The sequence below is a fragment of the Miscanthus floridulus genome, chromosome 8 (assembly GCF_019320115.1).
Source record: "Miscanthus floridulus cultivar M001 chromosome 8, ASM1932011v1, whole genome shotgun sequence".
Lineage (NCBI taxonomy): Eukaryota > Viridiplantae > Streptophyta > Magnoliopsida > Poales > Poaceae > Miscanthus > Miscanthus floridulus.
In genome coordinates this window covers 213,826,221-213,842,591 of record NC_089587.1, presented here as the reverse complement: position 1 = coordinate 213,842,591, position 16,371 = coordinate 213,826,221, and the positions used below count along the sequence as shown (strand labels likewise).

The window sequence follows — 16,371 nt, the reverse complement described above, 5'->3', positions numbered from 1 at the left end:
GTTGTGCGATGGTGCTTCCACCACATTCCCGCTGGCCCTTGCAACTGATGTGCAGCATACTCAGTTTTCAATACCTCAGTCATCCTCAACACACGGAATTTATCTTCCATAGTGTTGATCCATTCTTCAGCATCGAGTGGTTCCATTGCTTCCTTGAATATTGGCGGCCTGGTGTCCATAAAATCTTTGAAGCTGCTGTGCTGATTCACCCCAATGCCACCACCCTGATCGTTACCGCGCTGAACATTGTTGGCAATAGTACGCAGAAAATCCTCCATGTTCTTCTAGGACTGTTCCATGTTGCGCTGACTCCTGAGCAACTGTGCGAGGAACACCTCTAGGGTAAACAGGGGAGGAGGTGGCAAATGCGGTTCATGGGGAGGCTCATTGTTGTAGCCGTGGTTTCCACCACCACCACCGGTCCCCACACCATTAGCACCGGTCTCAGCGGCCTCATACGTGGTACGGCGAGTATTTGTCATCTGCATATTTCAGCAATAAGTAATGATTGAGTGAAGCTGTAATAATTATGAGTGAATGAAAAATTATGCCAAACTGAATTTACTAGAGAGAATAAATTCATACAATAAAACAAAGGCACAATAATCGCATCCCAATTAAAACAACATCACTAATTAAATTACTTCAAAAGCAAACATCGCGTCCATACAACCAAATTGCCAGCATACATACACTGGACTTTTATGCGTTCAGATATCGCATTACTAGCCAAGTTCCAATCACAAGTCTCATAAGTTTGAAGCAAGATACATTAGGTTACATGCCAACAAAAGAAAGGTCATCGCGACAGGACCTAAACACTAGCGCAAGGCAACTAGCCTACTCCTCAGGGCCGTCGTCGGGGTTAGAGACGTCACCATTACCCCCAGGTGAAACTATAGGCTCGTCCTCATTGTCGTCGTCGATGTCCATGCCAGCGGCGTCTAGAGGAGCATATGGGCCAACCCCATTGTAGAGCGCATGAAACTCCTCGTGCAGGTTGATGTTGTACTCCTCTAGCTCATCGACCTTCTACAGCAGAAGGTCCCTCTCGTCCTAGGCTTCATTCCTTTCCTGAACCAACTGTCCAATCATGCGGTCTACATTGTTGTTGGCTTGAGTCAATGTATGCACCCGCTGCATAACTCTATCACCTCTCTCAACCGCCTGATTTCGCTGCAAGTTCATATCAGCCAATTGCTCCTGCAAACTAGCTATAGCACATGCCTACTTCTTCCTCTGCTTTCCTACCTTGAGCTTATCATGACTACGTAAGCCAGTCAAAGTCTAGTAGGTACTCTCTAGACCCTCATACGCTCTGATGGCGGTGAACATAGCACTCATAGCGTGGTTGTCGCTAGCCTGTCCCTCAGCTAGACCTCTGACCAAGGCACTTCCCTGAGGCTAAACCCAAATAGCATCACGAGGATCGTCCCTAGGAAAGGTGCCAGCTAGAGCTGCTGCAAGCTCACTGGGAAATCTGCTCATGATATCTCTGATGACACAGAAAGCTGCTCCCTCTGCACCCTCCACAGGAGTGCGACCCTCAAACTCCAAGTGCCAACCATCCCAATCTGGAGCATCACCAAGAGCAGGAACCGTGATCTCTACCACTGCAAGTCCATCCTCTGCTAACTGGCTCTCATTCTAAGAGTACACAAGCTCTTGACCCTCTGGGTACCCCACATCATGGAGCACTCTCCAAAGCAAGGTCAGCATACCAAACTTGCTCAAGAAGGTGTCCATGGTGCGGTGCTCCCTCAGGGCCAACGGACGTCGAGGTGCTCTTCCTCCGGTGGACTTACAGGCGGTCTACTTCGTGCGGGCCATCTGTAGCAAAATTTCTTTTATTACTCCATGGGAACATATTTTAGGTGATACAACTTTTATCAAAATGAGATAATCAATTTATAAGGGGAGGAATGCATGACATGAATGAAATGCACAAGTAATATGATGTATGTACGTGCCGTACGTTCTCACAAACTTATGAAATAAATAATTTCTAGCGATGAATTCGGTGGCATACAAACGATCTCTCAAAATACATATCTAATACGTTCTACACAATAACGTTATTATGTACATACAGAAGATTCATTTCAGCCCAATTCCCGATAAATGCATAAAAGCAGTAAATTTTTATCTACACGCTCTACACGAATCCCTAGATACGTGTACAACGGTAGTAACTACCCGAACCATCATCCCATTGATGGCATCGCCTCAACAGACGGAATACCCACACATGAGATACCTTTATAAAACATGCATCGAACATGTAATTACTCTAGCATCATATAAGCATTCACCCTAGATCGGCGGTGTATCCGATCACGCTCTCACAACTCACACTTACCGAGGCGTAGAGGCAATTGATCCATACACTACCACTCAAACAAGTGGCACTCATACAATAGCACGCCGTATGAGCGACGAAAGGGAAATATGATGCAAGAACCCCAAGTTAGTACTTAATTAAGCCACCTAGAGTCCTTAACCGGGCATAAAGGATATGACCACTGGCACACTTTTAGTTTGGAAATCACGTTTTTCAAATGCCTTTTTATTTTAAATACACTTGTGAACAGTGACACTAAACCATGCTCTGATACCAGTTGTAACAGAACCGACCAATTATACGAAATTAAGTAAGAAAATTATCCGTCAGAGCAGACGATTTAGCAAACTTAAGCCCGTATAACCCGGTAGTCCGTGAAATCACGAAGGATTTCAAACCAACTCACATACCAGCCAAGATTGTAATAAGTTTAGCGATCACCATCACATACTACATAAAAGTTCGCATCACAGATACATCAGAGTTTAAACATAGTTATTACAAAACGAGTTCAAATAGAAGTAGCGGAAGCCATTTGTTCAAAACTACACACACTCACACGGAGTTCAAATACAGTGCCAGCTAATGATCATCTCCAACAAAAGCATTAGACGAGACGTAAGGAATGACCATGCCCATGGTCCTAAGCATCACCCATCGCAGGATAAAGGCAGTTGATACAGTAGCCGTAATACATCTGCCCATCTGCAACAAGTGGGAATAAAACCCTAAGTACGAGAAGGTACTCAGCTAGACTTACCCGACATAACCGAAAATAAAGTGACACCAAGGATTATGAAGGGCTTTATAGTAGGGTAGCTGACTCATTTGCAAAAGAGGCATTTTTAGCATTTCAAGAACCTTTCCAAAAGCATTATTGTCAAGTTAATTATTGTTAACCTGTCGACTATATTTGCACCTATACTAGAGCAAGCATATGATTAAGCAACTGATGATAACCAGTGATCATTAACAACTTCCATAATGTCATATTCATTATAACTATTCAAGTGTTCCATCAACATTACTACGATGAAGTCACTCAAGTCAAGTGCTCACTATCCAGGAGCGATGGCGATTCGAATCGATTCCTAACCAGCTGGTGATTTATTCCTTACACAAACCTCACTCACCTGCTAAAGTGAGGTATCGGTCACCGAGTCAACTATCCAGAAATCTCGAGTTTGCTAGGAACCACATGTACCCGGGGGTCGACCGACTGCACTTTGGTCTTATCATCTCGCCCCCATGTCCTACCACACCTGCTCCGGCATAGTGCACTGCGGGCAATCTACTCAGCCCAAATAATCTCCCAGCTTCGCGGTCGAAAGGTACTCTATTCGGCGAGCTAAATGTAAGGCATGCGTTCAATATGACTCGAGGCCCAACAACGGTCGGTTCTTAATCGACACAGACAGAAAGCACTACAGTCAAAAACTCTATAAGTCTCCGTCCGGTCTCAACTTCATTTAACACTTAGTTATACCATGACTACATAGTTATCCAAGCAGATCCAGATAACCACCTATAGCTCGTAGGTGATAGGAAATCACCCGACTTCTACCGGTCTAAGCCAGCTAAGCATTGACTCGACTACGGATACCAGGGTAACAAGGATATAGTATAATAAAGGTAGACAAGGTATAATGTAGCAACGGTTGCAAACAACCCCTGAACGTAATGCATCAATTAAAGTAAAGTATTTAATTAATAATTGCAAACTAGGGAGAAAAATGTTCCGGGGCTTGCCTCTCTTGAAGGAGCTCGAGCGGTGATCGGGGCACTCTGGAAGTTCCTCAACGTCCTCCTCGTCTGCTTTGGTCACTTCCTGCGGCTGCACCTCGAGCTGCTCCTCGGGCTCCTCGGGTATGACGACTGGGTTCTCGGTTTGCGATCCTGTATGATGCATGTGCGTAAGTGATTATGCAAAAAGTGCATCGAATGAAATGAACACAATGGATATGCTTGAATGCAAGGTAGTCAACATCATCTAAGAGCATGCACTACAAGCACATGTCATCTACTGCATTCACTTCTACTACTAATATGCTAAGTCAACACATCTCATTAAATGCTTCAAAGATACACCAAAGTTTCACTAATTTCTTAATCATGCATAAAGCAATATTTGATTCAACCCTAATTAATAATAGGTTTGAATAGTAACATCTATTTTTATAGCTTAGAAAAATCTTAGACAATTATCATGGCACAGTACAACCCTAAGTAGTCTACCATTAAATTTTTATCGCATTTGGATAAGTGGATTAGCCTACACAAAAATGACAAGCTATGGCATAATTATGAACATAAAAATACTTTGTACTGTGAAAAATGTAAAAAAATAGATGTAATATTTTTCCTATGTTCTACACAGTAAATAATCACTGCACAAAAATTATCACATGCATGTTTTATACAAATTTTGCTCTCTAGCAAAAATAACAAAAATCAGCCATTAAAGGCACTTGAACTACATCTCACAATTTTTCTACAGGACATGCATGGCATATATTTTTCCTAGGAAGTACATTACACAAGCAGAATAACACACTTGGAACCATATTTTTCTGAAACATATAGGTTTTACTACACATTTTACAAGATATGAGCAATATTAAGGATTAAATAATGCTCTACAGAAAAGTATCTCAAAAATGACATGCAATATTTTTATCATGTAGATCTAGTGACAAGGAACCTAGCAAAATTTGTTTCAACAAATTTGGAGCCAAAATGAGTACACAAACATTTTCCAAAGTATTTCTCTTCCCAAATAATAAAAGAAAACCGAAATCGATTTTTCCTATTACTACTAGGCCGGCCCGTGGGAACAACTGGCCCACGGCCACTTTCAGCCTGCGCAACCGAGCGAAGGGGATGGGCGGCGGCCTGGCTCGGGGCTTCGGCCCAAGGCCGACCTGGCCCAGCTCGGCCGAGGCGAGACGCCACGCCACGCCAGCATTCCAAGCACCGCGGCGGTGCGGGCGCTGCCAACGGGCCGGCGGCCGTTGCCGACCACGATCGGGCAAACAGGCGTGAGCGCTAGGTCCGCAAGAAGGTGGCGAACCTGAGCAGGCTACACAAAGGGATGGAGAAGGGACGGGGGAAGCTTTCCACTGTGGGGTCAAGCGCGGCGGCGCCATGACCGACGGCGGCGAAACGCGCATGGCCGCTATACCTTGCTCAAATGGTGTCCCTACAGCGAGCACCAGATGCTGGGGAGCGAGGCGGAGCGATGTGTGCTCGATTGAGGGCAATGGTGGAGCACCGGCGGCCAATTTTGTCGGTGGGGCTGCGATGGTGATGGCGGCGCGAGCAGAGCTCGGTGCGGGGCGAAGCAGAGAGGCAGTGCGGGAGAGAAAAATGAGAAGCGCAGGGAGAAGCGGAGCTACGGTGGCTTGAAAACAGTGAGGCGCGCTCGCTTGCGGGGGCCTCAGGACGCCACCCGGCCGGCGTCGCCGGCATGCGCTCGCCACGCGGCGCGGCGTGCCTGACGCGGTCGGACGTGTACGTGCGCGAGGGAAGAAGGAAGCCAGCGCGTGAGGTGGGCTGGGCCGAGGCAAAGGCATGGCGCGGGGTGGATTGTTGGGCCGGCTTCGGCTGGCGGGCCAGAAGTGAGGCGGCGGCCCGTGAAAGGAGAGAAACCATTTTTCAAATTCTATTTTCAAGGAATTTTCAAATATCAATTTTCAAATACCCTTTTGAGCAAGAAAATGACTTCTTTTGAAAATGGCCCAAAATAAAAGTTGCTTAGAATTTAATCCTCTACAACTTTGCTTTAGGGACCAACTAAAAATTTTGCATAGATTTTGAATTGGGAAGTAAAAGCTAAATAGGGAGGATTTTTGACCATTTTCAATAAAAATTTCAAATTCATATTTTGTCAAAAGTTTGAATACAAACCTTGCTCCAAAAATTGTGCTAAGTAATTCTAGATGATTTACAATTATAGCCAAACATGTTTTACTAACCTAGCAAGCATAATTAGGGCAAAAACAACTCTAAACAGGTGTATGCAACATTCATGTTTCACGAGCATGTTTCATATGTTTCGAAGCATGGTTTCAGTTATTATTTACATGATTAGGCCTGGATACTTAGGATGCTTGATGATGCACAATATGCATGATTTGCAATGCCTAAATGCTGGCATAACACCGGGGTGTTACAGTCTTCATTAAGTCCTGTGTGCAGATAGCTAAGTAAGACAGCTACGACTATACAGCGAGATCAGGGGGCGAAGCGAAGCTTACCTGCACTTCCGTCACCAGCCGTTTTGCCGCCCGTTCAACTTTCTTGGTTTCTTCAACCTCTGAGATTTCCTCATGGACAACCCATTGGTCGTTCCGCCAACACGACACATACACATGTTGTCGCTTGTCCCGTGGACGGCCCAGGACCTCTTCCACTTCGTCCTCTTCAGGCTCTTCTTCGGGTCTCAGTCCTGGTCCGGCGTTAGCAGCTTCTGCGATCACCATGGCCTTCCCACGAGCTACAGCATCGACAAACGTGGTCTGTGCTCTCACCTTCGGCCGCTGCTCCTAGGTCTGTTCTGTTACCCTTGATGCTGAGGTGTTACCCTCAACAGGTTTAGCGCTCGGAGCACTCGTGCTTGGCTTGGCTCTTCCCTTGACCCCCTGCTCGGGGACTATTGTCTGACTGTTTGTTTGCTGAGGCCCCGATGGATCTTCTGCTATGGGTTCCTCGATGGTCGGCTGCTGGGCAGTCTGCTCCGCACTTATTGGCGATGCCACGCCGCTTCCGACTAGCTGGTCTGGACTTTCGGTGGACGCCGAACTAATACATCTGAGATAAGTTCAGAAGGCAATCATATTCAATGCAAATTGCTAAATTACATCAAGGTTACAAATACTTACATGTTGAAACCACGGAATGATGTGGAGAAGGCGCGTCTCCTCGTCTGTACGTGCTCTGCGTGCTATGCGGGTGACACCTGGCCTCCCTCTACATCCAGCACTGTCGCTAGGTCTTGGTGCTTGACCCCTCCGCCGCTTATCCTTCGCACTGTAGTGGTCGGCGATGTAGGTCCCACCGGCACGGAGGAGCCACCTTGCTCCATCGACTCTAGTTGCCTCCTCCTCTTTCGAGGGACGAGTCGAAAGGTGTCTGCATCCTCTCCCTCCTTTGCGTCATCGTCCGATAAAGCAAAAATCGCCTGACGACGCTTGCTGGCCGTCGGCCGCTTGCCAGCAGCTTTAGCCGCTGCCTCCTCTCCAGCTCCGAGCACCGCCCAGTCGAGGTCCTCGATCCCGACGCTGGTCTAGGTGGTTGGATCAGCTCCTTGCGGCCATTCTACTCTAGGGGGTGGCGACACAAACACTGTCGCTCTATCCCGACCATTAACCTGGGTAACAAAAGGGAGTGAACACAGTAAGTTTCTACTTATCCTAGCACAATATAGGACTACGGGTATAAGGCAAGACGAGTTACCTTTGGGAGAGGTCGGGCAAGCTTGAAAGCATGCTCGATGTCGCTCAATCTGGCATAATTTGGATCAGCCAAGTTAAATAGCTCGCCAATTCTAGCTTTGACTTTGATTTTGTCAAGCGCCTCCTGCCTTGTCCTCGTCGGGTCCGCGCTCCCTTGATACTCATAGCCAGGATGTACCCGCCTCTGGCAGGGCTAGATCTGTCGGCTGATGAAGTTCACGACCACGCTCGGACCATCTAGTTTTTTCCACGGGATCACTCTAAATATTTCGGGAATCTGTTCTAGGTGCTCTGGTTTCTCCGACCAACTTGTCTTCTTCTCCGAAATGCAGCCCACATCGCACAGCGTGATTATGTTCGGCTCTTCGCGGATGTAGAACCATTTCTTGTACCAGTCGTCGAGCGACGTGTTCCATGGGCAGTGCAGGTACTGGGCTTTCATGCCGTCACGGAGGTTGAGGTACACACCCCCGGCTATCTTTGAACCGCCGCTTCCTTAATTCCACAGACAGAAAAGATGGCGGAAAAAAAATCAAAATGGGGCTAGAAGCCGCCATACGCTTCGCAAAGATGTATGAAAGTGGCGACAAAGAGGATCGAGTTGGGATGCAGATTGCAAATCCCAATCTCGTAGTAAAGACAGAGCCCCTGAAGAAAAGGATGTACCAAAACCCCAAATCCCCGCTTAAAGAAGTCTTCGAACACCACGATCTCACCTGGTTGTGGATTGGGGTACCCCTCGCCCTCCAGCGCACGCCATCCTGCGAGCTCCTTGTTGTGGAGTACCCCCATGGTGATAAGGTCTTCAATGGTCTACTCGTTGCTTCTTGATTTCCACCATTCCTTCGCCATGACTCCTGCTTTCTTCTGCGCATCACTTTTCGTCATGAATCTGGCCTTACTGATGAACGAGGAAATGGCGGAGGATTGATTGGTGGTGATTTCAGAGGTATTAGGGTTGGTGAGAGAAAGAAGAAGGCTACGACTGCGAATGGCAATGGGATTCAGTAAAAAGTAACTTACCTATCCTATACTGTATTTAACCCAAGAGTTATGCCGTTTCGTCTGCCCGAGATTCTTGGGAGACGTGTGAACGCGCCGCAGACGGTTGTTTTCATAGCCTCAAGATCTATGCCAATATATGCGCCTCTTCGTTGCCAGTGTGGGAGGGCCCACGCTGACGCACCTACTGACAGGTGCCACGCCACTGTTTGCTTGACAAGACAAAAAGGCAGTATGACGTGCTATACCCGTCTACTTTTTTGACCAGACATGTCAGATTGGACTTGACGGAACAGTGACTATCCTTGTGTTCGGGGACTGTCCAGACCACCATCGTGCTCGGGGACTGTCCAGACCACCATCGTGCTCGGAGACTCTCGTGCTCGGGGACTGCCCCGATCACTCTCCGACCATTGCTTGGAGACCGCTCTCCTCGGCTACATGTGATTTGTACTCACATACAGTTGAGAGGCATTTATTTTTTCTCACTTAGACCTTGCTACAAGGCTTATCCTCGTCTTCCAGCAAGCTCAGGGACTACATCGGTACGATGCACTGACCGGTGCATCTTGTATCGTCTGTACGATGATTGGATTTTCAACTTAACTGGGAATTATTTTTAGACCCTGGCACCACGTGCCTACATCACCTACTACCAGGCTCAGGGACTAAGTGGGCACACTTCACCTTGCGGTAAATGTGTTTATTTTATCGACCCCTACGCTCTGACTGTTGGCCATAACTACTATTGTACAAGGGTCACTTATATTTCTTTTTAGAAATATAAGTGGGCACACTTAATCAGGAAAGAAATCTTTTTCTTTTTTTAGAGCACCATGCATTCTTTGGACAACCAAAATCTTCGGCTATAATCGTGGTCTACTGTTCTCTATGCTGATCAGAATACTGGCACATTTGCTTGGTCAATGTTTCAGCCAGTTGGAGATGACATGAAGACAGATCGCATTAGTTAAAGAAGATCAAACGGCGTGTCGCAACATAATACATGGTGCTCGGGGACTAGTTGTGGGGGTATTAACCCCTATACCCTTACGGCTAGGTTTGGGCCGGCCCGGATCAGGGGGTCTGGCCCACTAGAAGACGACATGCGGCCCGACCAAATCTGCTCGGAGTCCTGCGCAAGGAATCAAGGCAGACCTGGAGATCAAGCAAGATCCTGTTCGGTTAGAATAGGAATCCTTATCCGATCACCTATGGCAATTGTAACTGGTTAGGATTAGTTTCCAGATCTGTAACCCTGCCCCCCAAACTATATAAGGCGGACATGGGACCCCTCTAAAAACATCTCTCATTGACATACAGCAATACAATCAGACGCATGACGTAGGTATTCTGCCTTTACGGCGATCGAACCTGGATAAAATCTCGTGTCTGTCTTGCGTCACCATCTTATTTGTAGCTTGCGCTTCTGTCTGCCGACAATCTACTACCTTTGGCATACCTCTAAGTAGACTGCCGACCATATTTCGTCGACAGTCTTATACAAAAATAATTTGTGTGAACATAGCCAAATTTAAGTCATTCTTGAAGAACTTTTATTAATAAAGTAAGCCACGACAAAAAAAAAAGGTAATATTTTGCATAAACTTTTGAATAAGACGAGTGATCAAACTTAGTGTCAAAAATGTGAAATATCTTATAATTTAGGATTGATGAAGTACTATGTATTATTATTGTTTACACAACCACACTGATCTCTCCATCACCCACCAAACCATATGGACAAAATCACACGCCACTGGCAGAAACACCGTGCAAAGACAGCTACCAGTTGCCTAGTTCTTGGGCAGGAGCACGTTGCGAACCAGGTCATCAAAATTCCGGTGAGACGTGCCCCCGGGCTTGGCCACCTCGATCGCGATGTCCCTCCATTCCATCGCCTTTCTCCTCATCTCCTTCCCCTGCTCCCCCTCCATGAGCTCAGTGATGAGGCTCTCCACGGCGTCGCGGCGGACGTTGCTGTCGATCTCCATCCCGACGCCCCACTCGTTGCACTGGTAGCGGCAGTTGGTCTGCTGGTCGGCGAAGAAGGGCCAGCTGATGACCGGCACGCCGCCGCACATGGCCTCCAGCGTGGAGTTCCAGCCGCTGTGCGTGAGGAACGCGGCCACGGCAGGGTGGTCCAGCACCGCCTGCTGCGGGCACCAGCTGGCCATGAGCCCGCGGTCGGCCGTCGCGGCCAGGAACTCCGGGGGCAGCACGGCGGTGTCGCCCTTGACGAGGTCGCGCCGGATGATCCACAGGAACGGCCTGCCGCTGTTGGCCAGCCCCCACGCGAACTCCACCAACTGCTCGTTGGTCATCACGGTGATGCTGCCGAAGTTGACGTACACGACGGAGCCCGGGTCCCGGCCGTCCAGCCACCGCAGGCACTCCTCCTGCTCCTTCCACAGGCTGAGGCTGATGGAGGAGCGCGGGGTGGGCGGGTCCTCGCGCGCCAGCAGCGGCAGCGGGCCCAGCGTGTACACCTTGCGCGCCAGGCCCAGCGACTCCATGGCCGCCACCGCCTCGCCCTCGAGCTCGTCCAAGGTGTTGATGATCACCGCCGACGCGCCCGCCGAGCGCCCCGTCTCCTGGAGGACGTAGCCCACCATGTACTCGTCCGGATCCGTGGTGCGGATGAAGCTCGGGAAGTCCCGGAACCTCATGTTCCGCAGCCCCGGCACGTCCTCCACCGGCGTGTCAAGGAATCCGTTCGTCAGCTGCTCCACGCCTGCGCATGTAAACAACACGATGAGATGACGATCACCATAATGACGTGGACGAGGCAACTGGCAGGCAGAAAAGTTTGACTCGTTGGATTGGAGTCAAAAAGGAAGGGGAGACAAAGCACACGAACTTTTGAGCGGGGCGAGGCCACGGCTCTTGAGGAGGCGGTAGTGGTAGTAGCCGAGGAAGCTGATGGCGCTGGCGGTCCAGAGCTGGACGTAGGGGAGGCCGAGCTCCTTGGCGGCGTCGATGGAGAAGCCCATGACGACGTCGGAGACGACACAGGTGACGGGCGGGTGGCCGCCCGTGGCCGCGGGGTCGTTTAGGTCGGCGAGCAGGCGGCGGAAGGGCCCGAGGCAGGTCTCCGTGGTGGACTTGCACAGCGACGGGATGTCCTGCGTGACGTCATCGTCCTCCGACGGCGGCAGGCCGTCGGGGATGGTGGCGAAGCGGAAGCCAGGGAGGCCGCCCACGGCCGCCGCGCCGTGGGTCCGGACGAGGCGCGCCTGGTTGTACTCGGTGTTGACGAAGGTGACGTGGAAGCCCCGGGCGTGGAGCAGCTTGGCCACGTTGAGCATCGGGGTGATGTGGCCCTGCGCCGGGTACGGCAGGCACACGGCGTGCGGCTGCTGCTGCTGCTGCTGCTGCGCGGCGCTGCCGAGAGAACCCATGGTATGGTTGGTGTCTTGGTGATCCAGATCTCCGTGTGTGTGTGTCGTGGCCTGTGGGTGTTGGCTTAGCACTGGTGCTCCCCGCTGCGTTACACGGCGAGGATGCTCTGTGTTTGCTTGAGCTGGTTTCTGTGTGATTTTTGTTGATGGTTGGGTCAGCATGGGCGGGGCTATTTATAGGCGTCGTTGGGATTTCAGCAATAAATAAACAATGTGGTGATGGCCGTGGACAATCAAGGGAGCACGGGAACGCGATAGCGTCTTGCAACTGGGTTAGGGGCTCCATCGTGGGTGGAGGCCCGCGGGTCGCCGCTCGCCATAGCAGCCTCTTCTGGTCAGCGGAAAGCGACACCCGGGGCGTGATCTTTTGCGCACCAGCGTGATGTCGGTACGCGCGCAACGGCGCAGGCGCGATTAAGGCGGCTCGGCGTCGGCGATGCCATCAGGCATGCGGCATGCGCGCTGCGTGCCAGCCGCGTCCGCGCGGAACGGCAGGTACGCCATGCTGCGCTGAGCCTGTACGTACGCGCCGGTGCGGGGTCGGCGCACGCTGCCACGTTAGGTACGCGGCGTGTTCCTACTGTACTTTCCAAACTATGGCGGGTGTCCGGTGTGTATATAGTTATGTTCTCCGGCATTCTGGGCTTCTGGCAAGCCGTCACCTAATCGGATGCGGGCGACGGTGACCTTGCTGAGCTGTGCAAACGTTTGCGGGTCCCCCCCCCCCCCCCCCCCCCCCCCCCCCCTCTCTTGGGATAAGGATTCAATGCTCTATGATATGATTGGAGACTTGGACTCGATTTCATTTCGAACTTTGTACGTGTGCTTTCGTAGTTCCTGCTGAAATTAACTCGTCCTCGATAACAGTTACCATTTCTATAGCACAACACTAGAAAAATGCTAAGTAAAATGGTCTAAACTTTGGCTAAGTTAAAGATACTAATATTCGTGAAATATATTCTTATAGTTATTTATCTAGAGACATACGTTGTTCAGTTTTTTTTTTTTTTTGATGGAGACTGGCAACATGGATTGGTTTTTGGGTGAGAGAGCAAACCTGAGCCCCTCCACATGTCTCATATCTGGAGAGGTGTGGCACACGGGATAATTCTATGGATCGCATCCTCCAGCGACGCAAGTGATCACCCAGCTTTTGTATGGACCCTCCATGTCGCCGTACGTGCCAGTGCCACACCACATGCGTCCTGCTCTGCTGCCCTCCTCATGCGTGTGCGTACAGGAGGTCAGGAAGATCGCCATCTGTTCTTATCTCTCCCGCTGTTGCTGCCATGGTGGAGACGACGATAACGATACCACCGGGGACCATCGGTTCGGATCGGGAGCATGACGCCGTTCCTGACGTCAAAGCACATCACGGCGAGAGAATGAGAGAGATATTTGCGATTGCGATCGGGCGGCTGCTGAGTGCTGAAATACAGGGGTCCAACGACCGACGTCTGTCCAAGGGTCAAACCGAGCTCAAAAACTGAGAGATCTGGCCAGCCCAACGACGTGATTTTGACCAACGACTACACTGTAAATAGTGTGAAGTCAAAACGAATCAGCCAATCAGGCCACGCCGGCACGAGCGAGCTGGTAGCCGCCTGACCTCAATGCTGCTGCAAGTGGTAGTACGTTAGTCCAAGAAACAAGGAGGCCATGCCCCGTTCGGCTTACCCCATATTTAATCAATACGATTTGTTTTTTAATTAAAATAATATTTTTTTTCTCATAACAATTCAATCAGAATAGTATTTTTCAGCCTAGATTTAAACTAACGAACGGGTCCATATGTCGATGCGCGCTGAGGAATCCAAAAGTTACTTCGCCAAGATAGCTTTTCTTTGGTATTTTATTAAGGACTGCCAAAGTGCCAAGATATTGTACACCACCTATGCACGTAGCGCACGTAACAGCTACGAGAGGCTAATTCCTAAAGAACGGTTAGCATCGAGGTTGTGCACATTTGCTGCGACCGCGAATGCAGCAAACTACTTCCAACAGCTGCAGATGCAACATGCTGTGATATCGACGCTAAGCAATTGCTTGGGCGAGATGCTCACGAGAGACGGCACATGCTGTACAGGAGACTTAATTTTTTTTTTTTTGGTAACGAGGTTCGACGGAAGCCTACGTCCCCGGGACATAGCCAACACATTGTCTCGCTCGCTGATTTTTTGCTCTCCTTGCGCTGTACTGAGCCAACCCTCTGCTATGGATTTATTTTACCGCGTGAGCTATGTCCGAGCTTGAGCCATGCCTTAGACTGTCACCAACAGAACATGCAAACCATGACCCAAACGCAAAATAGGTTATTCACAGTGTTTTGCTTACAAAAAACAACGCTCCAACAAAATACCAAAATACCTCACCCATTTTGCATACGACGCTTGCCGAAACGCAAATCTGCGTCGTCGAGAGAGACCGACGCAAATCTCTGGCGTCATAGTGGCGGGCCCGTAGGAGCGGGGCACGGCGAGGCACGGCCGGCGGGTACCATGGCGAGGCGGGGAGCGGGGTGTGGCCGTCGGGGACCGGGGATCCAGGGTCCTCCTCGCCCATGACCGCCGGATCAGGGATGGAGGGGAGGGAGGGGTGCTGCCGCTGTCGTGGTCTGGTCCATGTGTCGGCAAGGCCGGACACGGATCAGATCCGGCACCAAGGGAGAGGAAGAGTCGGCCCGCGGAGAGGATCCAGCAGCAGGGTCGGCCGCGGAGCAGCGGAGTGCGTCGCAAGATGGAACCAGAGAGGGCGGGGGCGGGCTTGCGGCGCCGGCGGCCTCACGACTACTAGTGGTGGCATGGCGACCTCGAGGAGGGAGCGTCTGTGCAGGGAGGCAGCCACCGGAGGGGCACTACCGGGGGGCTGCGCCGCGCAGCTTGGGAGTCACTGGGACGGCCGTGCGAAGCGTGCAAAGGTGGCCACGCTCTGGGCCTCCCACAACGCCATCACGTCGGTAGAGAGGGAGGGAGAGAAGGGAGGCTGCGGTGGGGACGCGAGTGGCGGAGAGGCAGCGCCAGGGACCGGCAGGGTTTTGCCGCGGCGTTGGTGTGTAGGCAGCGAGAGAGGAAGCGCCGGGATGGGGAGTGTCGGTGTTTTGGACCGGCGGGCCCTCAACCAACTAGTAAAAATGTACTGCGTGCCCCTAATCCCGGATGGTGATGCAAAGAGACACAAGGTTTATACTGGTTCGGGCAATGGATGCCCTACGTCCAGTCTGAGAGATCGATCTTGTATTCCTTGCACCGAAATGCTCGTTGTCGGGGGTTACAAGCAGGGCGAGAAAGGGAGTTAGTCCTAGGTCTCTGCGTGGAGCGGTGTGAGTTGCTTGAGATGCTGATCTCAGGCAGCAGGTAAACGTGCGTGTTACAGAGTGTTGCTTGCGCGTGAGTGAGTTCGTTCGTCCGTCTGCCTATGCCCGTCCTAGAAATGGCCTCGGTCCCTCCCTTTTATAGGGTCAGGGATGATACATGCGTTCGCTATGCGGCGTCCTACGAACAGAGATGGCATGTCCAAGCCCTGTAGCCTATTACTGTGGCGGTATGGTCGACGGAGCAGTCCTGTCCTTGATGCACTGGAGCAACGCGCCGGCCACGCCCGATCCTGTGCGATGTGGGAGCTCCAGTGATAGGCTGACGCAGGGCATGACGGACAATGTGCCGGTTGCTGTGTGCTGATAGTGTAAAGAGCCGAGGCTCAGTTGGTGCCAAGGCCAAGCCATCTTGGGGGGCTCGGTGGGCATGAATCCCGAGGTTGCCGAGACCTTGAACTAGACTGCCGAGGCGTGGAGGGAGCAGTTGGTCTTGTACACTGATTATGAGGCTATAGTAACTCGGACCTGACTCTGCACGTCGCGTTGTCCCTAGAGTAGGAGTTAGGTAGCACAGCGTAGTACAGGCGTCGGTCGTGGGCACAGCACCAAGCATAGTGCCTGGTAACCCCCGCCCTGTCCTATCTTGGTCGGCATGAGTTAGATGTGACTGGCGTTTAGTCGGCCACGCCGCTGTGTCGAGCCATCGTTTGGCTGATATCGTGGGAGCGGTTGAACGCGTCGGGCGGACGTGACATCTTGTCCGAGAAGTTGGTCGAGGCGGAGGCGGCGGGGTTGTTTTGCCGAGCCAGCCTTGAGCGAGGCGGAGAATTGGCGTCTCGTCCGAGGCTGTATGCGTGGGGC

At 50.9% G+C, this 16,371-nt stretch overlaps 1 protein-coding gene across 2 annotated transcripts in view; it reads right to left on the bottom strand.

Moving 5' to 3' along the window:
- The window catches only part of LOC136474886 (7-deoxyloganetin glucosyltransferase-like), a 30,616-nt gene extending 18,236 nt beyond the window's left edge, over positions 1-12,380 (bottom strand). Inside the window, exons 1-2 of one of the 2 annotated variants that reach the window (XM_066472463.1) lie at positions 11,657-12,380; positions 10,586-11,530 (exon numbers count right to left, since the gene is read on the bottom strand). In XM_066472463.1, coding sequence (XP_066328560.1) covers positions 10,593-11,530; positions 11,657-12,359 — 1,641 coding nt within the window. In that variant the 5' untranslated portion in view covers positions 12,360-12,380 and the 3' untranslated portion in view covers positions 10,586-10,592. Of the gene's footprint in view, positions 1-10,451; positions 11,531-11,656 lie in introns of those variants that run through there. The other variant, XM_066472462.1, reaches the window with a different exon arrangement.
- Between the last annotated feature and the right edge of the window lie 3,991 nt (positions 12,381-16,371).